The sequence below is a fragment of the Onychostoma macrolepis genome, chromosome 23 (genome assembly GCF_012432095.1).
Source record: "Onychostoma macrolepis isolate SWU-2019 chromosome 23, ASM1243209v1, whole genome shotgun sequence".
Lineage (NCBI taxonomy): Eukaryota > Metazoa > Chordata > Actinopteri > Cypriniformes > Cyprinidae > Onychostoma > Onychostoma macrolepis.
In genome coordinates, this window is record NC_081177.1 from 15,592,318 (window position 1) to 15,617,687 (window position 25,370).

General features: G+C 37.9%; 2 protein-coding genes across 4 annotated transcripts in view; one reads left to right on the top strand and one right to left on the bottom strand.

Moving 5' to 3' along the window:
- Positions 1-6,239: 6,239 nt before the first annotated feature.
- Positions 6,240-11,095, top strand: LOC131532100 (RING finger protein 223). The gene is made up of 2 exons (XM_058763500.1): positions 6,240-6,493; positions 9,587-11,095. Exon 2 carries the CDS (start codon positions 9,630-9,632, stop codon positions 10,272-10,274), a length of 645 nt encoding a protein of 214 aa, XP_058619483.1. The 5' UTR covers positions 6,240-6,493; positions 9,587-9,629; the 3' UTR covers positions 10,275-11,095.
- Positions 11,096-11,226: 131 nt separating this feature from the next.
- Positions 11,227-25,370, bottom strand: part of ptpn11b (protein tyrosine phosphatase non-receptor type 11b) — a 31,610-nt gene continuing 17,466 nt past the window's right edge. For all 3 annotated transcript variants that reach the window (XM_058763498.1, XM_058763497.1, XM_058763499.1), the window contains exons 3-16: positions 20,881-21,075; positions 19,762-19,954; positions 19,555-19,671; positions 18,817-18,930; positions 18,360-18,456; positions 18,159-18,238; positions 17,854-18,009; positions 17,328-17,459; positions 16,986-17,140; positions 16,798-16,865; positions 16,560-16,711; positions 15,813-15,913; positions 15,331-15,445; positions 11,227-14,122 (exon numbers count right to left, since the gene is read on the bottom strand). In XM_058763498.1, the coding sequence (XP_058619481.1) occupies positions 15,364-15,445; positions 15,813-15,913; positions 16,560-16,711; positions 16,798-16,865; positions 16,986-17,140; positions 17,328-17,459; positions 17,854-18,009; positions 18,159-18,238; positions 18,360-18,456; positions 18,817-18,930; positions 19,555-19,671; positions 19,762-19,954; positions 20,881-21,075 (1,642 nt within the window). In that variant the 3' untranslated portion in view covers positions 11,227-14,122; positions 15,331-15,363. The remainder of the gene's footprint in view (positions 14,123-15,330; positions 15,446-15,812; positions 15,914-16,559; positions 16,712-16,797; positions 16,866-16,985; positions 17,141-17,327; positions 17,460-17,853; positions 18,010-18,158; positions 18,239-18,359; positions 18,457-18,816; positions 18,931-19,554; positions 19,672-19,761; positions 19,955-20,880; positions 21,076-25,370) is intronic.

Sequence of the window (25,370 nt, forward strand, 5' to 3'; positions counted from 1 at the left end):
ACGACACCTGCACTCAAACCGGTTCATCTTGTTTTCATGAGCCTGGCTCGAATGTAGCACCAGGCAGTGAAAACTGAACATGAAAGAAATAAAAAAACATGTAGGCCTATATAAGCCACTGTTCAAACTATAGATATTTCCATGATGTTATGAAGCATTTTGAGCCGAACTGATTTGATCCAGGAACAATCACTCATTGGTCTCAAGTAGTTTTCCTAAATCTTAATCCTTCCTGGCAACCAAAACCTTCCTGTCCTGCAATACAGAGCCAAAAGAAGACCTCACTAATCACATAACAGCAGACACAAGCGTTTTCATTCCATTAGGCTTAAATGTTTCTTAGAGAGAGCAGTTCCCAGCTAAAAAAAAAAAAAAAAGTATTCTAAGAATGATTTGGCAACGTTCCCAATAAGTTATGAAAAACGTTATTTCTGAATGCGCTCTGAAAGTTCTAAAACATCCCGTTTTTAATGTGTTTGAAGACATAAAGGGAATGTTCCATTGTATTATTTCATCATCAAACATGATGGAAATGTTACTTTTGAATGTTCTCTTCTTAATGCTCTTGAAACAAATAGTGAGTAGCGTTTAAAAAAACATTAGACAAACGTCCAACTAAAACATTTCAGAAAAAAAAAAAAATTTCATGACTGATGTATAAATAATGTTTTTGTGCTAACATTATTAAAGACCTGCCAGAACGTTAGCCAATGTTCTGTAAATGATTGTCAGCACTGCTCACCTGCAACAGAGGTGAATTTATGAATTTTAACATGCATTAAAAGTTGCGAAAGATGTGCACAGCTCACACACAAGGTCTTGATTATTACTAACCAGAATATTTTATGCAAAGTGACTTTCTAAATCAGAGTTAGAAATGAACCAGGGTTATGAGCAATAATTACACAAAAAGTGACACTCTGTAAATGCTTCACATACTGTATTTCAAAATGTGCAACTGCAAAACTGAAAACAGCGAACTGAAATGTACTGTAAAGGTTGACAGTATACAGAGAGCTGTTATTATAGGGGCCAGCCAGCTGTATTCTGTCCTCATATTGCTCAGGAATTTTGATTATATATATATATGTGTGTGTGTGTGTGTGTGTGTAAATGTGAGTGTGAAAATCAATGCCATGGGTGCCAATTCTGCCCCTCCAAACAAATTAATTCTGTCTAATTCTACTTGTGTGCACTTCTTAAAGGGCCACTCACCCAACATAAATGTGATACAATAGGTAATGAGGCATCCATTGGAGGGTTGAAAACCCACAACCGTTTGGTTATTAGTCCAGATATTCAGGTTATACCACCCCTTTACAGGCCGTATCTGCGGTTGTGGTGTCTGTTCCTGTGCAGGTCTAACTACTAGACCAGTTTGTAGGGAATTTTTTAGGTAATGCTGGAACTCATGTGCAACTGAACTTGCAAAAAATAGAGATTTCACACATACTTAACCATTTCAAGTCTGTTACAGTTTTGAACATCATGAGCCATGGCAATAGTGAACTGGAAATGCATACATGACCATTTTTGTTTATATAGTTAGTCTGTTTAAATACTGTAATTGTAACTGTGCAGTCTTTGTTGTCGCAGATCTGTGCCAGAAATGGATACCATCTACAGCTCCTTCTGTTGAAAGCAACATTCTGGCAGCAGGGCGTTGCTTGAATTTGGCCTTTTACCTCAGACCAGTATGGTTTTATTTATGTTAATGAGCTTTGGGTGTAAAGCTGGTTAATGCTGACAATGCTCCATGTGCACATGTGGATATGGAGAGTCATAACAGAGCGGTGCAGGTATGACCTAAGAACCCGGAAGACTACTTCACCGCTGGTTCCTTCGAGATTTTCCTATGGGGTTTTATAATAGGGTTTTTCAATTTAGGATTGAAAAATTTGATAAATATGTGAAAATAAATCTGCATTGTTTATCCTTTTGATCTTTCACTCAAAAAATTCACAAAATTCTAACCTATCATTGAAGTAAAACAATTGAAAGTGGGGAGAAAATCTCATGATGAAATAAATGTTTTTCTCCAATGAATGCTGGCCTAAAATTATTGGCATCCCTAGAAATTCTTATGAGTAAAATATCTCTGAAGTATATTCTCATTCACGTTTAAATTTTTTTTAGCACACCAGGGTGACTAGGAGCATGAAATTGTCCAGCCATGACTTCCTGTTCCACATAAATATGAGGAACACAAAGGCCAAATTCCCTTAATCATCCATCACAATGAGAAAAACGAATATAGTTCTGTTGTGCAGAACAAGATTGGTGAGCATCACAAAATAAAAAGTGGCTGTAAGAAAAGAGTTAAAGCATTGAAAATCCCCATTTCCACCATCAGGGCAATAATTAAGAATTTCCAATCAACTAAAGATGTTAGAAATCTGCTTGGAAGAGGATGTGTGTCTATATCGTCCTAATGCACGGTGAGAAGGAGAGTTTGAGTGGCCAAAGACTCTGCAAGGATCACAGATGGAGAATTGTAGAGATTAGTTGAATCTTGGGGTCAGAAACCTAAAAAAAATATACAAAACATCCCCTACATCACCACATGTTGTTCGGGAGGGTTTCAGGGGAAATTCTCCTCACTTGTCCAAAAACAAACTCCAGCAAATTCAGTTATCAGACACGACTGGAACTTCAAATGGCACTGGCTTCTATGGTCTGATGAAACTGAAAAAATAGCTTTTTGGCAGAAAACCCACCAGATGAGTTTAGTACAAACAGGGATAAACAAGTAACCCATGTCCACGGTTAAATATACTGGTGGATTCTGTTTTTCTGCCGGAGGCCCTGAACATCTTGTTCAGATGCATGGCATCATGGATTCAATCAAATACCAACAGATAAAAAATCTAAACCTGACTGCCTCTGTTAGAAATCTTATGATGGACCTTGTTTGGATCTTCCACCAGGACAACAATCCAAAACAAACATCAAAATAAACACAAAAATGGGTCACTGTGCACAAAATGAATCTTTTACCATGGCTGTCCCAGTCCTCTGACCTGAACCCTACAGAAAATGAGTGAAGTGAACTGAAGAGAAGAAGTACTAACATGGAGCTGTGAATCTGAAGGATCTGGAGAGATTCTGAATGAAGAAAATGGTCTCTGGTCTCTTATCAGGTGTTCTCCAAACTCTTCAAGCATTATAGGAGAAAACTCAGAGCTGTTACCCTGGGAAAAGGACGTTGCAATAATTGGGTGCCAATAATTGTGGCCAACATGAACTAGAGAAAGCATTTATTTCACAATGAGATTTCCCCCCCACTTTCAATTGTTTTACTTCAGTGATAGGTTGGAATTTTGTGAATTTTTTGATTGAAAGATAAAAAGGATAAACAATGCAGATTTATTTTCACAGCTGCCTTTGCTCATATTTACCAAGGGTGCCAATATTAGTGGAGGGCACTGTAACTTGATGGTGCATTGACGTTTTGTTCTACAACATGAACTGCACACACTCACACCCCAAACTGTCATCTAGCTACAAACATACATTAAAAAAATAAACATAACTGCTTCAAAATTCACACTTATGGTATGGGTGTGTGCAGTTTACAAAACATCAAAATCTTGAAGGATCCAGTGGCGAATTAATCTTCCAGATTCTGACCAGTCTATACAAACTATTTGACCTTTGTGGACCAAAAAATAATTTAATTTTAAATAAAAAATTACATGAATGAATTAATGAACAACTTATGAATAGAAGTAAACAGACATTTATGGCTTAATTGGCCATGAGGTACACTAGACATAGGTCAAAGTGCATATGACAAAACGTGATGATTTCCAGCTCGCATGTTATAAAAAAAAAAAAATAAAAAAAATCTTTGACCCTGATCTGTTTTTTATGAAAGTGTTTTGATAACATCCACTTAAACCTAAGTGCAATTCACAGCCGTCCTTGTCGTCACACATCTCTAGTCAGTAGATATCCCAGTGAGGCACTGTGCTAGTTATACCTGTCCTCTGCTGTCAGGATATCAAGGGCATCTCAACGGAAATCTTAATGGCGTCCATAATTATGTGGAGTTTAGTGTGGGGCAGAGTGACAGCCGTTAGTTTTATTGTTCCAGTAAACATCATGCAAACACACACAAACACAAACTCCCCCTCGACTCTGAAGCTGTCGATCCACGTGCTGTCGTTGGTTAGATGCATATACACATGCATGACAAAACAATAAATTCAAAGCAAAGTTTGTGTGGTTGACACAGGTGGTTCATATAACATTTTCTCCATTATAAGATTGACCTACTCTATTATAATGTGGATCAGTGGATCACAAGACATGCCAAACATGCACCTCTCACTCACTGAAACACATTTGGAAAACAGAGCTCTTGACTTTGGACCCCAGGGGAAATATTAAACAAGTGTAATTAATTTTGGTAATTAATTGTGTAAAATGAATGACTACGAGGATTTATCCTCATTAGAGTGAGAAGGGCTTTTCCCAAACAGTTTTTCTACTAATAAAAGAAAAAGTGCACTGAATATTAACAGCAGCTGATCGCTATTTTTAGACTATTTTTAGATAACTAACTACATCTTATCTCATCATTAGTATCGTGATATTAAATTTGGGGGCTATTACAGTCAAAAAAGATTTTTTTTTAAGAAAGAGATGTAATAATTTAACACAGAATCCACAATAATCCACAAACTGAATTCGAAACACGTTTAGAGGGGTGGTTTCGGGTGACTGAAGATTCAAACAACAACATGTTACTGCAAACAGTTCTGAGAAATAAAATGATTTTCTTGCACTGTAAGGTGTTGATGTTACTCAGCAATGATTTGTAGCCAGCTACAGAGCCTTTATTTAGCTCCATCAGTGTTTCACAGGTAATTGAGCAAGCATTGTTGTGTGATCATGTGAGACCATCAGAGAAGTATCGGTCATGCATTCTCCACATTCCTGCGGATGAGATGCAGAGGAATAACAAGAGTCTGAAAGTGGAGGACTAGATATTGACTACTGGGGATTAGGTTATATTAGATGAACAGATTACCATCAGTTTGGCTCACTCAAAGTACTTTGTTGTCGTTGTCTGTTTACTTCCTGCAGGTCGACTCACATTATATTCATGTATTGATTATTCTTTTAGAGTGTTTTGCTCTCTATGTGATTGGTCATCTCAGTTTGTTATTGACAGCTGGTGTAAACTGAATGTTTTATTGTGTGGCATGCCTGAATAAACATGAACTTAACCAGGTCTTTTTGCCATAAACAGATATTGTAGCTGCTCAATGACCAGTACAAGAGAGTCAGCAGTCGCAGGTATTCCTGACAATTCCCATCTCATAAAGTCATAAAACCAGATGTAATCAAACAGCTCAGTTTAATGATGTGTTATCAATTTTTTCAGCTCTTCCTTATAACAGTGTAACCAAAACTATAGTGGCAAATCACAGTAAAAGTAAATTATACCTTGTCATTTTTATCGTTTGCATTGTTTATCTAATGCTAACCAGAAACAAAAATCTTTAAAGACTCGAATAAAGAAGCCCTAGCTCAGTTCATGAATATAATATCTTACAGATGAGTTCATATAATATTGATGACGATAACCCACATACAAAAATGAGACAATGATATAACCGTTAACCTTCGCTGAGGCTACAATGTTTCTTTTGCTGTTATTGTAGCTTTCTCTGACTAGTCCGACATTTAAAAATATACTTACTGTATCATAGGATCCAGTTTTGGTTCCCCAAAAATCTAAAGAACCTTTTTCCACTGTAAAAAACTTTTTGTGGAATGAAAAGGTCCCATGGATGGTGAAGGTTCTTTGTGGAAGCATTGATGCCAATAAAGAGCCTTTATTTTTAAGAATGTAGTTTCATATATTTTACTGAGCAGTTATTGACATGAAGGCATGTGGGTTGACTATGGTAGATAAAATGCTAATTTAAAATGTTAAATTAGTAAAATGCTCAATTGTAACTAAGTTTTGGTATTTCTGAAATTCCAGGAAGTAATAATGATACAAACCAATCAGATTATATAAAAGTATGCAGCATGGGAAATGATTGAAGAAGACTGAACGACAGAGAAAGAAAAAAAGAGGATGGGCAAATGAAGAGAATGGAAATGTTATACTATGAATATTCTTTCCTTCATCCCAACCCTCCGCCTCCCCCGTCTCTGGCACTCCCTCATGGCCGTGTTCTTGTTCCTGCCTATCAGTGTCATTTCCATAGCGAGTGCTGAAAGAGAGTGGATAAATTGAGGCAGGTGAGAGTGGACACGAGACACTGAGAAGGAGCGCGGCAGGCACCGGCAGCCCACCTGCATTCAGCTCCACTTTTACCAGACTCCTAAAAGGAGGACATTACATTATCAAGAGGATTGCTGACAGCTCCAGAGCTGATAATGCATTTGTGTCCTTAGGGAGGCAAAGTGATGAGAAGATAAAAGAGGAATCACTGGAACAGGGATAACACTAGAGCTCAAGTTATCAGAACAGGTAAGAACATGTGCAATGCTTGTCGGCCACATGTGGCGGTTCTTCGGCTGATATACGGAAGGGCAGTCGTTTGGAAATAGAACTGAAGTGAAGAAAAACTGGATGGGTTACTCAATGCCCAAAGGGACGTTAACTTGAACTGCCTATTGTGTGATTCTAATCTTGTTTGAGAAGACTGGAGAATAATATAGAGGAAGATTTACAATATTGGAGAGCGAAGTGAAGTTACTGCAAGTCAAAGCGAATGGAGCACACAAAGTGTTCTCAGAGGTCTGGTAGAGTGTACAATGCATAACATGCATAACAATACAATAAAAATGTGATCATAAAACGTGATCAAAAAATAAATAAATAAATAAAATAAAATAAAATGTAAAAAATTGAATTGCTTTAAATGCTAGTTCAGGCATCTCAGAATTATAATGCACATTACAGAAAATGGATATTCATTTAGATTTTTTTGCTGAAAACAGCCAGTGTAATTCTTAAACTTTTAGCATTTTTAAAGTGCATGAGCAATTGCATATCCAATGTAGACTAATAAAGATCAATTAAAAAATCTAATTAGACTGATGACTAATATGGTAGCAATATGTTGTGCACACTTAAAGATCTGTACCTTTTTAATGAACAATGCACATAACAATAGATTAAAAATGTATTTAAAATGTTAAATTCTCAGGGTTATTTGCAGAATTGATGTCAAAACGGACTGAATGCTGCTGAAGCTATTTATATGCAAATGATATTAGAGAGTCCAAAACCAACAGGGGTCAACAGGGCTTCTCTGAAACCGTTTATGACCTTTCCCAGATAAAAGCACATAGGCTGCGCATTAGCTTGCTAACTGCAGTTTTGTCCTTGGGCTTCAAGGTAGACATTAAATCAAATTAGTGGAGCTACTTTCAAATCCCTCCCTATCTTCCCTAATGGCTCTTGTTATCAAACAGAGGGTCTGTAGATTTGAGAGTGTCATGTGAAAGTTCAAGCATCAGGGCCTGCTGCACACAGGGAAGGAGAATCAGGTCAAGAACATTGTCAACCCTTTGTTTGTTTTGCCTGGGGATCAGCAGAGGCGGTTGAGTTAATGAATAACCATGAGCTCGTGCACTAATGGTGGTCAAACAGTTTTGTTGAAGTGTAGATCATGAAAGGAAATAGACAGAAAGGACTCAGGCCGCAGGTGTTCTTGAGGCCATGGCTCTGAGTCTGGGGGTTTTACACAGTGCTGAGAGACTGGCTGCCTGGGCACCAGCCTGTTCTCCAGGAATGCCAAAGCCAGACCAATATAATGGAGAACAAACAGGAGCATTGTGCAGTGCAGGGATGGAGAAAGAAACACACACACGCACACACATACACATATGTCTGCCCTGCAGGGCTTGTGAACAGGCCATCTGCTCTCAACCAAACCCCCACCTGAACCTGTGCAGGCACAGAACCACTTAAAAGAGAGTCTGGATTGGAAGCACATATTATTTAGCTCAGGATGGGCTCTGAGAAATACTTCTCTGTATTATACAATGTAGTGAGCTGTAGAGTCACCTTGTTGATAAAATTCTTCTCGGCTCCAAATGCCAGGACTAGTGAAGCGATGACTTTTAGAGAGCCTTAGCATGCTGAAAGGGTTTCTGAAGGACAGTGGTGCTGACGTTGGCAGAACAAGGACAACAAAGCGGTCTGTGTCTTACTAACATTGTAAGCATGGGTGTTTGACCTTTACCAAACTTCTGTACTTACTTAAAAATAGATTATAATTAAAACCAAAAAGTTTTTACAACTTAACGCCACAGAACCTTACAAAACTTTTCATCAATTCCCGAAAACCAAGAAATTTGGATGCAAAAAAATGAACGAATAAATGGTTATTGACAAGACACTTTGCTGAACCGAAAGGGCTTCAAAGAACTATTTAAGAACATTTTAAGAACTTTTAAACATTTAAAAAACTAAAAAATCTATGAAGAACTGAGGTACCGATAATGCAACATTAAAAAACACTCTTGATCTCTAGAAAACTATATATCAAATCAAGAACCCTATACACTCTTGAAAAAAAGGTTCCAAGGTTTCAGAGATGGCATAGAAGAACCATTTGTGACCCAGGATCACAAAACCAATCTTAAGTGTCTTTAACGTTGTCCAAATGAAGTTCTTAGCAATGCATATTACTTAAGTTGCATAAGTTTTGATATGTTTACGGTAAGAAATTTACAAAATATCTTCATGGAACATGATCTTTACTTAATGTCCTAATGATTTCTGGCATAAAAGATATAATGACACAAAAGATACCCATACAATGTATTTTTGGCTATTGCTACAAATATACCCCAGCGACTTAAGACTGGTTTTGTGGTCCAGGGTCACATTTGGGTTCCTCAAAAAACCTTCCAGTTCTTAAATGAACCATTTTTCTTGTGTGAAAAATATTTTAATAACCTAAAAAAACTCCACAGTGTGTATACAATGAAAATGGTTCTTTGCTGAAACTGAAGGTTTGCAAAGAACCAGTGAAGAATCTTTTTCATTTTATACATCTTTAGAAAACACTATGTACTGGTGCATCAACCCAGAAACCAATATATTGATCTGAAAAACTATTAGGAAATAAACTCCAAAGAATTGAATAGCAATAATAATAATAATTAAAAAAATGATTAAAAGGTTACAAAGAACCATTGAAGAACCTTTATATTTAAGAGTGTATGGTCTAAAAGCAAGGAGATGCAGGAAGGCAAATGTTGTGAAACAAAACAACGCAATACAATTTGTAACAGTGAATGCACAGTAACAAGTTTTTTTTTTTTTGTAGAACCGATGACCAACTCAAAGTCACAGTTAATTGTTTTAAAGGGCATCATACAAAGGCATGATGATGAATCCATCTCCTTGCTTGGGCTTGTTCTGTGACCCATTTCTGATTGCACTGTAATGTCCATACAAATGTGTATTCTCAGTGCTGTCCACATGCAAACAATCATAAATTACCTGGCCGTAAATGTTTACTTCATAAGCTGTGCCCTAGTTTTGCTTTAGAGCCTACAGAATGAACCTAGATTCATTTTGAGATGTTTGTCTTGCTTGTTCCAGTGAATCCCACGAGGAAGAGAGTTGAAGACCGTATTCCTGGGAAATGGAGCCGAGCCCTGCGGTGTGGCACACCCAGGTGGTCCCGCTAGAAACAGACCTGGAGAGGGTGAGCACTCATCCCGAGTGCTCCATCTGCTTCAACACCTACGACAACGTCTTCAAAACACCAAAACAGTTGGACTGCACTCACACCTTCTGCCTCGAGTGCCTCTCCCGCATTATGACCACCTCCATGGACCCCCAAAACTCTAAAATCTCCTGCCCTTTCTGCCGCCAGCCCACTACCATCCCAAAAAAAGGGCCTCCGGCTTTGACCACCAGCCAGGAGGTGCTGTGTCGCCTCCCCATCCACCAGCAGCAAGAGGAGCCCGTGTGGATGGACGGAGAGAGGCTGTGCTACCAACGGCCAATAGATATTCCAGGCGTGCCAGCATTCTGCATCTGTGTCGATATTGGCGCCAGTGGACAAAGCGGCGTATCTTCTTCCCAAACTCGACCGCGACTTGGGCTTCTTGAACGGCTGATGGATTGGAAGCGTTTGCTGCTCTTTATATTCCTCATGATGCTGCTGCTGGGGATCGTTCTGTGGCCCCTGCAGTGCATCGTCACGACGGGCTCCATGCGCTGTGCGCCCCAGAACTTGGAGACATCTACTACCACACCTTCTACTACTACAGTCAATGTATAAGCGAGACAGACACGTCTAGATGGATATTGGACTTGCTAAATCACGATGACCGGTGTCAGTTTACATCCATAGCTTTGTGCAAGGCCTGCTGGGTGCTAAAGGACTAAAGGCAAGCAGCTGGACTGCAGTGAAGACTGAAGAACTGTATCGGGATCATGTGAAGGAGCGTGACAAAACTGATGATCAACATTGATCAAAAGAACATTTTTACAAAACAAAAGCAAAAACGATACAAAGTACGGTCACATTAGCGAAGTTCTGGTGCAAATTTGCGAGCAAAAAAGGTCCAGTCAGTAGTGTAATGATGTGATTAAAAGAAACTTGCAAACCAAGCAATTCGCGAATTCACATTACCAACATCACGAGTGAAATCTGTTTTGAGAAACTTGCAAAGATCACACAGATTCAGACTTCGCCCATGAGAAACAGTAAATGTGGCCGCAACTCAATCCAAAGAAAACGATGTTTTTTACTTGTACATTTATGTATATATTTTATTTGATAGTATTACATTCCATGAAGAGTATTTTGTTTACAAAAAATATTAAACCGCACAAGGAAGTTCAAGGAATGGTGTCATGAAATGTTTTTCAGTTTTAATAGGTGCAATATTCATGATATGACTGATAACTCAGGTCGACGCACAAAAGAAAGGAAAAGCAAACAGGTTCACGTGGCTCTATTTTATCACTTCCTGCTCTGCAACGGTTAAACGAACACGCCTCAAAGAATAACCGTCTGAAACCTAAGCCCTGCAGCGATGGGTGCTCTGAACACACTCACACCAACGTGAACTATTCCACTGTGATGAATGATCAGTTTCCTACTTCCAGGTGTTTTTATGAGGAAAAAAACAAATGTTATTATTAAACCCTAAAGAGAGAAGGGAATTATAGAGAAGGAAGGGAATAAAATATGGGTTTGCAAGGTGAAATGAGTCAAAGACAATTAGTTGAAAGTTCCCAGTGTATGCTTTATTATGCAATAACTAGTCCTGTATTGTTATTTGAGATGCAAGTCTTTACATCAGCTGTATCTTTCAGGGCAGAAGGCATTTTAGGCTGAACCAGTGCAAGAGGGAACACAGTCTTTATCACACAAGGACAATCAGCACGACACAATTCAGATCAAACCTACTGATCACCAACTGAGATAAAAAAAAACAAAAAAAACAACAAAAAAAACACCAACATAGTATTCAAGTAAATTTCAAAAGAAGACTTCAAAATTGTGATAATGCAAGCAGATAGCTTCATAACTGTTGATGTTTTGTATAATAGTGGAAGTAATAATAATAATAAATGTTATCATCGTCCTAAAATAATATGCTAAATGGCTGTGAATATTTCCATCACTGTATTAACGAACAAATGAAATGTACAATTTACAAAAAATCAATAACTGACCCAATAAAACAAAAATAAATGACTGATCTATAACGCAAAACACCACACTGATGGCAAATCAACAAAAAATATCCATTATATATACCTCTGACAGCCATAGACGCTACACCTTGCAGCAGTTCAAACTGTATTTCAAGTCTTAATATGCCATTACATTTTTGACCCATTTTCACAGAGGTAAAAACAAAACAAATTTAAACAGCAGACAAACAGCTTTCAGATGCCAGTAGTACATTGCTGTCACATGATCAGGTACATAAATCACAAATTCATTCAATCTGTCAGTCATTCCAAGGACAATGATTATCATATGCAGTGACATTGCTTTACTTCCTGTATGGTCTGACAAACTGGTTCTCTAGTATAAAAACCAAACATTTCATCCATTCAAGTGCAAAAAAAGCAGACCCAGGCCTCCCTCTGGACATGTACGGTAGCCCTTCAGATCGTGACATCACAGATCCCCTCATGTGGCCAAAACTAACACCACATTCACAGTCAGACGCTGATTAATCACATACATTATGCCCCGATTTATCGAAGCCAAGACGTACACTACATTTAAGTTTTTGGTCGGTAAGATTTTTTTATGCTTTTTCACCAAGGCTGCATATATGACCTCCAAAAATACAGCCAAAACAAAAATATTGTGAATTTTTTAAAATCTATTTTTAATTAATTGTAATTTATTCCTGTGATGGCAAAGCAGCCATTACTTCAGTCTTCAGTATCACATGATCCTTCAGAAATCATTCCAGGCTGCTCAAGATATTTTTTAATTATCATCTAAATGTAAAAAAGTTTGTGCTGCTTAATTTTTTTTGTGGAAAACGAGATGCATTTTTTCAGCATAATAGCATTTAAAATAGAAAACGTTTCAAATAAATGTCTTTATTGTCACTTTTGATACATGAATGCAACCCTGCTGAATAAAAGTATTAATTTCTTAACCAAAAAAAAAAAAAAAAATCTTACTGACCACAAACCTTTACTGACCTGGTAGTGTATATATAACATCTTATAACATCACTGCTGACCTCACCTAATAATAGCTACGTGTGGATTACGGCCATGTTTTAAATTACTTTTTTCGCCCTACACAAATCTATTTCTTTAATCTTAGCTGTGGGCCATCTGGCCTGCCTCCTTTTTAGCTAAAGTCTCCACCGAAATGCCATTTACGTCAATTGCTCGCTCGACATCCTGACGTACCCCCTCCATTGTAGATGTTTAGTAACACCACGTTTTTCAATTTACTTTTGGCCTCCTCAGCGCAACCACAACCTGCTACTGACGTAAAGAGCTTTATCGGGCTATTTATAACACCGCAATACCCACATACCCTGTTTATATGTGATAAAAGAGCTTAATGTGTCTCTTAGGAGGAAAATGTGGAATAATATAGTCAAAAATGCATCATATCAAAAAATGCCAGGCCTAGATTTCATAATCACATTCACAAATATCACAAGATAAAATTGCTCTAAAGGAATCATAGTTGCAAACAAAACGACTAGTAACAAACAAACAAAACCATACCTAATAAAGGCTCACCTGATGTTTTCAGAACAATAAAGCCTACGCCTAGAGGGAGGAGCCCGCTGATGAAGAGGCAGCCTGATTGGTTGATAAGCCTTTGACTGACAGTAGCACTTGACTTCCTCCATTTGCCTGGAGGTACTGCTCAATAAAAAAAGCATCAAAGCAGAAGCTTTTATGAATATGATGTACAGGCTGCTAATTGGCACATACTGTATAGATTCTGCCACACTGTACCAAATCAGCCCATTTAAAACACCTATTTACATAAGGTATCTAAATCATTGGTCGAACTTTGACCAATCACCTCCCATGTGCTCTGAAAAGAAAAGGGGGGGATCCTTGAGGCAGGACGGTGAACTTTTCTTCTTCTTATATCACCGTGCCACGAGCATCACTCAGCAGAGCGCAAATAACCGCTGCTTGTAAGATACATATCAAAGGTCTTTGGTTACAGTAGACGACATCCAGTAGACAAAGCAAGGTCTGGAAACAGCCGGAGACAGCATGGAAAGAGCGTAGCTTCATCCAAAGTTACGTCACTGAGTGTAAATATTCATATTTCATATATATTTCACACATGTACAAACCATCGTGTAGCTTAGTGCAGTGTAGAGAGGCTTGTTAGACTAGAAGTGGGGAGAGAAAGCACCAAGTCACGCGTCCTTTGCGGGAACAATTTCGGCTGCTGTTGAGGCACTTGGTTTTGGAGTGTGAGTTTCTCAGACGTAGTCAGTCAGGAAATGAAGAGAGGAGCTGTTGGAGATTTCGGTGGAATCTCTAGCCGAGAGACTGGGCGGCTTTGCCTCAGCGTAGGCGCCGCTGGTGCCCCCCCACCCCCCCAGTGCTGTAATCCAGTGTCGCTCCATGATCAGGTGCTTCTACACAGCACCTCTGCTGGAACTGCAAAGGAAAGGACGAGAACATTTCAGAGATGCATTCTTTAAAAATGTGTGCCACTTTCATATGTCTTGGTTCTTTTGCAAATGATCAAATCTGATGCATTAGTTCAGGCAGTGGAGTCGTTATCTGGTGGATCTACTGTACACTGGTTGCTATAGTAATAATGTAGGCGTCAGCAAGATGCCAAATGACTTTGTTTTACAAAGGCTGAGTGCCAAGCTGTCAGTATGGAAAGAGGAGGAAAAATTGACTTTTTATGGACACATGAGTCTTTTCCCCCTATATTTAGAATAAATGTTCTAAATTCTGTGGTCTGACAAATAACACTATTAAATCCAAACCACATACTCCATGGATATGACTTCGATAGGTTTTTGCTATTCAGTCTACAAATAACTAACTATATTTCAGTCTATGCCTACATTTGGATTTTTGCTGTCAGTGTAAACAAAGTCATAGATAACATCCTATGAATTATGGGTAAAAATCTATGAAATAAGTACTTATTTAAATACCCAACAGTCATCAGTCATAAAAAAAAATAAATGGCATTGACTCCATTTATTTGATCAAAAATACAGCAAAAACAGTAATAATGTGAAAAATGATTACAATTGAAAATAATAATAAAATAACAATTTAAATGTTTTATTTAAATATATATTTTATTCCCGTGTTGGCAATTCTGAATTTTCAGCAGCCATTACTCCAGGCTTCAGTGTCACATGATCCTTCAGAAATCGTTCTAATTATGTGGATTTAGTGCTCAAGAAACATTTATTATTATTAGGATTTGTTTGATGAATAGAAATTTCAAAAGAATGAAAAACAGGAAAAACAAGAAATGATTATTATTACTATTATTTTACTATATTATTATATAGATTGTATTTATTTGTTTATAAAGTATGTATTTAGGAAGCATGCTAACCTTTGAAAACATCGGTAGTTGTGCATATTCTTTGAAGTATGGTGTTATTTTCAAGGCCATTTGGCAAACAGTGCTGTTCTGTAAGATAATACTTTTTCTGATGGTGGGCTGCAACAAAGACACAACTCTTACTCCCATCTGTTCCTTACTGTCTTTCTCCTACTCATTCTGTTTCTGTCTCTCTACTCCAACAGCCTTGATGCAGGTGTGTGTGTGTGCACATAAGCATGGCTGTAGCAATGTGTAACACTGTGAGAGCGAGGGTGGAAAAACATACTCCCAGAGTCCCTGAGACAGCAGCCCACATGGCTTATCTCCTGGTATTGCTGCTGGTGGAGCCTTTTGGATTTTTGATGTTCAAATTCTCATAAACACTGGAGTCATCATTCATTCTGTGGAAGAGTTGAACAGAAGCGTGTTACTAAAATAACTAGGAATGAAAATATTATTCGAATCTATTCGATTATAGGGATGCTACAAAATTGAAACTGACACAGTTACGAACATATTTTATGACTTGATGTACTGTATGAAGTTGCATATTGTGTTTATCGTTGTAGAACAACTGACTCACAGCAGCGTCAGAACCCTTTTGACGGAAAATGATTCACTTAGCAATAAATATATTTAGAATTGAGGAAGTGTAGGAGATAGTAGAGTTTACCTAAAGAAACTCATTAAATGTTTTCCAGTAAGAACACTGTGTGGGCCATTTTTCAAAGTGTGTGTTTGCGTGCAACACAGGAAATCAGCACTTACACAGATGAAGAGCGAGATGAGCTCATGTTAGGCTTGGCTCTGGCATTTGACATCTGTGGGTACTTGATGTTAGAGTACTCTCTCTCCTTTGTTTTATTCCTCTGCAAAAGAAAAAAACAAGGAATATAAAACTGACTCATTTTAATTTATATAAATAACGGATGTCAAATATTAAAATTCTTTAGTATTTAACCTTCTACTCAACAAATAATGAATGGTTTCCACAAAAATGTATTAGGCAGCAACCAATTCGGCACTGATAATAATAAGAAATGTTGTTGTGCACCAAATCAGCATATTAGAATGATTTCTGAAGGATCATGTGGCACTGAAGACTTGAGTAATGATGCTAAAAATTCTGCTGTGCCATTACAGAAATAAATTACATTTCAAAATATATTCAAATACTAAATAGTTATTTTAAATTGTACCACAGTATTACTATTTTTACTGTATTTTTCTTCAAATAAATGCAGCTTGGTGGGCATAAAATCTTGAATGGTAGTGTATATGCATACCGTATCTATCAAACGGTACTGGAGAAAGCTAAATTTATGCAGAAGTGCTCTTAAGTTGCACAAAAAAAAGTTTTAATGTTTCATCAAACTCTTCAAATAATTAACTTGGTTAACTAACTTTGACAGTCCTAAAAATGAAATAAGAGCAGAATCCAAAAGAAGCTTTGATATATCATTCCGTCAGTGAATTTGTCACATTATTATCAGGTGAAATGAAGTGTGTAAGCACCTGCTCCTCTTCCAATCTCTTCTGAGCCGTGTCAATGTATTGCTGAACAGCCATGTAGATGAACTTGTACTGGGCCTCGGTCTGAACCATACCGGATCGTTGCTGGCGCACTCTCTGGATGGTCTTTGGGATGTCGATGTCACAATCCAACCCTTAAAGAGTCAGTTCAGTTGTGTTATTTTTTTTATCATCAAGGCATAACATTCATAACAGAGATCATTTTGTATAAAACAGTTACCTTGTCTGTTTATGATGTCGATAAGGATGTCAATCACAATAATTGTGCCTGTTCTTCCAATCCCTGCACTAGAATGACAATGACAAATGGAAGTTTAGATTATGGGGGAAAATGTTATATTTTTAAACAACCATGTTCACAATTAAGCAATTGTTTATCAGTATGGCACTGTGTGAGGTGTGCTATACCTGCAGTGAACCACTATCGGTCCACTCTCTGGAATGGCGCTCTGGGTTCTGTTGACTTGCTCCAGGAAACTCAAGACTCCTCCAGGTTCATTGGGAACACCGTGATCAGGCCAGCTCAGGTACTGATAGTGCCAGATACACCTAGGAGGCTCTCTCTTTATTACAGATGAAAAAAAACCATCAGATTATTAAACAAAATTAAGGAAAAACACTGCATCTGTCCAAAAATGTAACAAAAAATGTCACTAAAGTAACGTAGAAGGTTCTCTCCAAGCTGCTACTGTAAACAAAAAGGTCAAAGGTCATGACTGCCCTCCAGTGCTGTCATCAGAGTGATCTTACCCTGTCTAGACGTGTGACTTCAAGCTCTCGCCGTATGTAGTCCTGAGCTGTGTGTTCCTCAATGTTCTTCACACACACCTTCCCAAACTCCTTTGTTGAATTCAAGTCCGGCCAGTACCGCACACACTTATTCTACAGAAAAAATGTCAGTTTTTAGTCCCCCCCACAAAAAAATTTAGTTAAATAGTGGTGTTCTGAATTGAAATATTTTTATTTATATTTTAAAATGGAGTACTTCTCAAATTAAGAATTAAGAATGTTTTCAAATTTTTAATAACATTTATTTTTCACCTGTTTTTTTTTTTTTTTAAATAATGAATACAAATAAAAATGTTAAATAAACTAATAAAATATTAAATTAAGACATTAAAATCCTTTTTTCTTTTCTTTTTTTTTTTTTTTACATTTTACGTTTTTGATCATTTCCGAAATAATTAATGGATTTAATTGTGGATTTAATCTCACAACCTAAATATTTATAAAAATAAATAAATAAAGCATTGTTTCATCTAGTGCTGGACCTCACCCGTCCTCTCTCCATCTCCTTGGTTGTCATCACAATAACATGAGTGTTTTCCTGGTACACCATTTTCCAGAAGTCTAGGACGGTGTTCTGAAGGCAACCCTGAGTGGCGATGAACACTTTACCTTCATCCATATGGCGACCTTCTTCATTCATGCTCTAAATGACAAAAAAAAAACAATAAAGACAACACTCAGGATTATAAATAACATGCAGTGTGTACAATTTTTGATCACAGTTCCAGTAACCCAGCAAAAGCTTGACATTTAGATTGACATGCAAGTATTATGAGCGAAGAGAGGGATTACTCGGATATAGTTAGCGTTGATGTAATCGGAGCCTGGCACGTCAGGATCCGCCTCCTTGATCTGCACTCGAGTGGTGTCAACTGCAACAGAGAAAATGATGATCAAAGCAGGAACAAGAGCCCCGGAGATCAGCTGCTGCTCTCTCGTTAAATTATGAAACATATCTGTCCATTATAAAACCTGAAAAAGAGAGTTACTCACATGGTAGAATGTTCTTATATCTGTTCTTGTTTTTATTTTCTGGTCTTTGCCCCTCTTTCCTGGGGTAAAGGAGTTTACATTCTTGCTGCTGTAAAACCTGCAGAAGCACAAGGGACAAGATAAAGTAAGTAAGGATGAAACATGGTTCCATGTATCAAGTAATGAGCCCTGGAAAGTATCCATTCTAACTTTGCTGTGTAATGAGATGTTATGTTAAGTCAGCACCCCCTGCAGGAATGTCCCATTTATCTGGACAGTTACCGCCCAACAGGAACTGCAGTTTAAGAGGTCAGCGAGCAGAGTCTTTTTATAAACAACTCTCATATCATACACTCCTCTGAGGTTTACTACAGCAGAAAGTACGCGGTCTATTCTTTCAAACAGAACCTGGACTGAATCATCACATCCCATGATGAAGAGAAAATATGAGTAGAAGAATGAATATGGACAGAAATACCTCAAATTCTTCCCAGAAGCCTTGCTTGGGTTTCTCGGAGTTGTCAGCTACTTTATTTAATTCTCGTACCCTGTTTTCAATGTTTGCTGCATTTATCCTTGTGGCATTGAATGGCTTGTACATAGAGAAAGAAAGATAAAAACAGCAAGGAATTTGTAATTACGAGGGATAAACGACTGGCATTTAATTAAAAGGATTAAAGTACAAACACACTTCAAGCTAAACATTTAAAACATGTTATTTGTTAGGTTTCAAAAACAATGCAATACATATATTTACACTGTTAAAAAAAATATTTTTTTTTTTGTTTTGAAAGAATTCTCTTCAAATGAATGCTCACCAAGGCCGGATTTATTTGATATTATATAGTGAAATATTACAATTTAAAATAACTGTTTTCTATTTTAATATCTTTTCAAATGTATTTTTATTCCTGTGATGGTAAAGCTGAATTTTCAGCAGCCATTACTCCAGTCTTCAGTGTCATCATTCTAATATGCTAATATGCTGCTCAAGAAATATTTATCAGTGTTGAAAACAGTTGTGCTGCTTAATATTTTTGTAAAAAGGAATTTTTGATGAATAGAAAGTTAAATAATAAATAAATAATAAGCTTACTGACCCCAAGTTTTTGAACGGTAGTGTGTTTTATTTTATGTACTTGTTTTTTTTTTTTTGCATTTGTAATTCACTGTCTGTGTGGAAAAAATATATCCCTTTCAGGCTTGATTTACTCACCTGTTTAAGGTGTACAACAATTCCACTCTTCTCAACCATGGGGTTTTTCTTATAATGCTCCACTAAATCTGCCAAAGTGTCAAACCTCTCTCCTCCTCCAACATCATATTTTCCATCCTGGTGAAACAGATCAGATAAGAAATGTCTCTTTAAAAAGGCTGAGCTTTCTTTTCTTGAGAAAATGCTGAAGTTTTATTCCATATTTACCTGATAACGGATCATGACATGGGTAACTTTAGTCTTGCGGTCTACGTTTTCATGCTTTTCTTCATTAGTGAGAACAGAAAGCACAAAGTCTCCTGGTTTACTCTGGCTTTCTCTCACCAGGAAGCTGCCGGATTTACCTTTCTCCGTAAGGAGCTTTTCAGCATCTCTCCCTGAGAGATGTCCATGATACCACCTGAGAACAGGTAAAACACAACAATGAGGCACAGAAATACAAACATTGAGATTAATGGCAAATCTGAATTTTCAGCAGCCACTACTCCAGTCTTCAGTGACACATGATCCTTCAGAAATCATGAATAAATTCCATCTGGAATATATGATCTATTATTTAACTAGTAACAAACACACCAATCATAATCTCTGCATCTAAACACACGTTTCCTGCAATGTTTCATATACATATGCAAACCTTCCTGTTGTAATGTAAGTGATTAATAATGGCTGCGCCCACACACAAGAACGCCTACTCTTTATCATTACCCACAAAAATGTGCACGTTTTTACTTGAAATGCGCATTTCCAACTTTCACTATAGAAACTATAGCGTAAACTATAGTTTGTGGTCGGAAAATGAGCAGGGGTGTTCGTAGAGATCTTGCAAATGTATGAGGATATGTGTGGGAGGCACTCGCTCATAAACTGGAAAAACCACAAAAACGAACCACATATAATCTTTGAATGTAAATACAATGTTTTTCACCGATAATGTTTTACGTATATAAATATTTCACTTCGATTTCACAACCTAGAGGTTGTTGCACCATATAAACACCGAACCCAAATATGTTTAGGTGAAGGAAGTTACAAAGTTCACTAAAATGAGACTGGACCTCTAACGCATAAACATCAAACACAAACAGAATCAAGAAAGGACCTGTTTCCACAGCGCTAAAACAAACTGTTAGTCGTGAAATCAAGATAAGCACAGTCTAGCTCTGACAAACAAACCACAGCCTGACATGCCATCAGTCTGCTACTCTTCCTTTCTAATGATCAGCCCTCTGCAGGGTTTGAACACTAGGGGGCAGGATTTCTTCTGTCCACACGGACGCCTCTGTCAAGCTCTAAGTGCTCCGGGTGGATCTGGAGCTGCCGTACCTCTCAGACGTGGGGTCTTTGCAGTTGAGGGGGTATTTCAGCTCGATAACATCTCCATTGCGTTCCCGCAGGAGGTCGTGCTGCTCGGTGTAGTACTGGACCAATTCAGCTAGCGTGGCGAACTTCTCCCCTCCGTACAGGTCATAATAGTCTCCTGAGTTCTGGATTTTAATATGGGTGACCTCATCGTTCCTCCTGCCCAGAACAAACAGATGGGACACAACAGGGAAAATGCAGGGAGGGAGGACATGAGGGATGACAGACAGGATGGAAAAGATGGAAAAGACAGATAACAGTTAGGAGGCTGGCATTTAAAACTCACACTTTAAACCAGGGTAAATGCTCTACAATGGTAGAGTTTTAGCAGACACAAATGAGGTTCCATCAAAATAGCAAGAGTGACTAATAATAGCATCAATTACAACCAGCTGACAATTATAAACAAATTCAAATTTACCATAAAAAGCTTTTATAATTTTATAGCCATCATAAAATGACATCTTAGCTGTAATAATAATAAGATGCAGCTGTTATTGCATGTTATTGATGGGTCTTTGCAAACACTGTTATTAAGAAATAAAACCAAAAAAAAGAAGAAATTTACACATTAGTTAAGTAACAGAACTAAAAAGCGAGGGACAAAGTGTTTTGGAGCAACCAAAATTATAAACACAATACACTTAATGGAAAATTACTCTCAGTAGACTTCAGGTATACTGTCATCAAAACCGTCAAAAACTGCACTGCAGCTTTAAATGGCAGCGTATGGAAAAATCAGAAAGGAACACCTGCATAGATATAATCAGCTGTGCTCAGGCACAAAACCACAACTTAACGCTTCGTGAGCAGATCATACCTACTACAGCAATCCAGCTCAAACACACACACATAAAACTGCAGAAAAACAAAATCAAGCGAAAAAACAGCAACCGATCTAATATGAGACCATGATTCCTCTCCCATTTAATTTCTCTGGCTTTCTCTAGGAATTCATCGCTCTATCCATCACTGGCCTGGCTCATGAAATTGCACTCTCCACTGTGTAATTGCATTATGGAGGTAACAGAGGAGGCAGAGCAGCACGGTCTCAGCAGTGTGGGGCTAATGGCTGCTGACTGCAGCAGATGAGCGGCTCTGTGCTCTGGGTCCAGTTGGGCTACTAATGCAATCACACACACACACACATACACACACACACACACACACACACACACACACACACACACACACACACACACACACACACACACACTTGTCTACATCAGCATCAAAATGAAGTCATACTGTACACTTCTATTGTTTTTCACAATAATAATGATAATAAATACAAATTACATTATAATAAGAAAGCATAAAATAAAATTAAAATTATATATATAACATTTTTAAATTATAACAACTTGAAAAATATATCTAAATTAAGTTTACAAATAATGTTACTTAAAAATAAAGAATATAAATATAAAACAACATTTTTGTACAAAATTCAAACAATTATTTAAAAATTATATATATTTTATTAATAATTTTTTTTACAATTGAGACATCTCTGGATCTAACTTGTTTGGACAATTGTGGAGGCAACTGCACTCCACTTCCCCTAAAATATATGCAAACATAAAAACCTTATCTTACTCTCATGCGCATTTACTTTCTGAATTTGATAGATATCAAATATGCAAAACAGGAAACACAATGAACTTTGTTATTTGGTACTGCATAAAACAGGTGCACTAATTGTAATATACAGTGGGGGAAAAAATTATTTTATCCCCTGCTGATTTTGTACGTTTGCCCACTGACAAAGAAATTATCAATCTATAATTTTAATGGTAGGTTTCTTTGAACAGTGAGAGACAGAGCAACAACAACAAAAATCCAGAAAAACGCATTTCAAAAAAGTTATAAATTGATTTGCATTTTAATGAGTCAAATAAGTATTTGACCCCTTCGCAAAACGTGACTTAGTACTTGGTGGCAAAACCTTTGTTGGCAATCACAGAGGTCAGACCTTTCTTGTAGTTGGCCACCAGGTTTGCACACATCTCAGGAGGGATTTTGTCCCACTCCTCTTTGCAGATCCTCTCCAAGTCATTAAGGTTTCGAGGATGACGTTTGGCAACTCGAACCTTCAGCTCCCTCCACAGATTTTCCATGGGATTAAGGTCTGGAGACTGGCGGCCACTCCAGGACCTTAATGTGCTTCTTCTTGAGCCACTGCTTTGTTGCCTTGCCCGTGTGTTTTGGGTCATTGTCATGCTGGAATACCCATCCACGACCCATTTTCAATGCCCTGGCCCTGACTGTACATGGCCCCATCCTTCTTCCCTTTGATGCGGTGCAGTTGTCCTGTCCCCTTAGCAGAAAAACACCCCCAAAGCATAATGTTTCCACCTCCATGTTTGACGGTGGGGATGGTGTTCTTAGGGTCAGAGGCAGCATTCCTCCTCCTCCAAACACGGCGAGTTGAGTTGATGCCAAAGAGCTCGATTTTGGTAGTGTGTTACCAGTTGTTTTCTTGGTGACTATGGTCCCAGCTGCCTTGAGATCATTGACAAGATCCTCCCGTGTAGTTCTGGGCTGATTCCTCACCGTTCTCGTGATCACTGAAACTCCACGAGGTGAGATCTTGCATGGAGCCCCAGACCGAGGGAGATTGACACCAACTGTTGTCACCTTCTCATCAAGCTGCTTGGCGATGGTCTTGTAGCCCATTCCAGCCTTGTGTAGGTCTACAATCTTGTCCCTGACATCCTTGGACAGCTCTTTGGCGTTGGCCATGGTGGAGAGTTTGGAATCTGATTGATTGATTGTTTCTGTGGACAGATGCCTTTTATACAGGTAACAAAACTTTTTTAGGAGCTTAGGAGCAGTCCCTTTAAGAGAGCACTCCTAATCTCGGCTCCTCACCTGTATAAAGACACCTGGGAGCCAGAAATCTTGCTGATTGATAGGGGATCAAATACTTATTTGACTCATTAAAATACCAATCAATTTATAACTTTTTTGAAATGTGTTTTTCTGTATTTTTTGTTGTTGTTCTGTCTCTCACTGTTCATATAAACCTATCATTAAAATTATAGACTGATCATTTCTTTGTCAGTGGGCAAACGTACAAAATCAGCAGGGGATCAAATCATTTTACTTGAAATGCACATCCCCCACACCACTGTATTCAATGTAACTGCCAACTTGCTGTTCTTCTGGTATTTTTATTGGCTGTTTTATAATAGACCGATAGCACCCTGCCACATTCCTTCAACTCAAAATGTAAATGTTCGGAATGTGTGAATGTGTTCACATTCAGAGTCAGAGTAGATTGACTGAGCTCTGGCTACAGTCAGATTCAAGGACGCCTGCTGACTAATTTTATCTTCAAGCATGAGTTCATCATTGATTTTCCTGCTAAAGCCAGCCTCTGCAGAAAGCGAGAGAGAAACACAATACAGCTATAGAGCTCCTCTACATGTCCACGCTTAAAGGTGCAGTCTGTCATTTTGTGATTTTTCTTCGTTAGAGAAACTCAAGGATGAATTTGGCAGAGGTGTTCAGCTATTTTTCTACCATATTACATGTCCTTCCTTAACACAATCAAGTGTTGCACACAGGGCCCAAAAATAACACTTGCCAATTGCCAAATTAAAGTAAAATTGACTTGAGTGAGTAAATGAAATGAGTGATTTACTCACCAATAACTTTATTAGGAACTGCAACATAATACACGGTTTAAATCTAATTTTAAGTATGATAATCCGAATCTTGCTTATGTAAGCAACACAAGACAAATTGACTACTAAGGAAAACATCTGTTGAGTATTACAACAACTTTTACCTGGATATTTACCATCAGAAGTGATATTTTTTCTCCAGAACTCCATGTGGCGGCACATATGTGGACAATTATTCACATTAGGCTCCCAAAATAAAAATATGATGAACAAAATCATGTGATTCTTCAAATGTTTCTATTTTTGTGATGGAGAGATGGAGACAAAATGATATCAAAGAAACTGGATTACCAATTCTGTTTACATTACAACGGTGTTCAGACTGTCAAACATGCATTTGCCACCAGTGGATTGTGAAATAGACATCTGGCCGCAAAACAGTCTTCTACAAAGCTGCCTCAGGTTACACAATACAATGCTATACAATTCCATAGACTTTCACTTTATTTTCACTTCACATTCTCTTCACACTGGGTCTGGATTTATTGTTACTAGAGTAACAGCCACAGTGAAAGTTTAACCCAATGTAGTGCGTCACACTATATGCATAGTGAATGTGAAAACAGTTTCAGAGGGTCACTTCCTTTGGCCTGCTCCTGATAGCCATAACAGCCGGACAGGAAACATCACATGACACATTTCACCTGGTCCTGACACATCATATGTTACACTGCAGCGCAGTGACTTGGTTACTTAACGGTTAACAATAGAGCAGACGCTGAGCAATAGTTTCCACCCAGGAAAAATGGTGCGAGACAGATA

Coding starts and splice junctions, on each gene's coding strand:
- LOC131532100 (XM_058763500.1), top strand. CDS start 9,630: ATGGAGCCGAGCCCTGCGGTGTGGCACACCCAGGTGGTCCCGCTAGAA.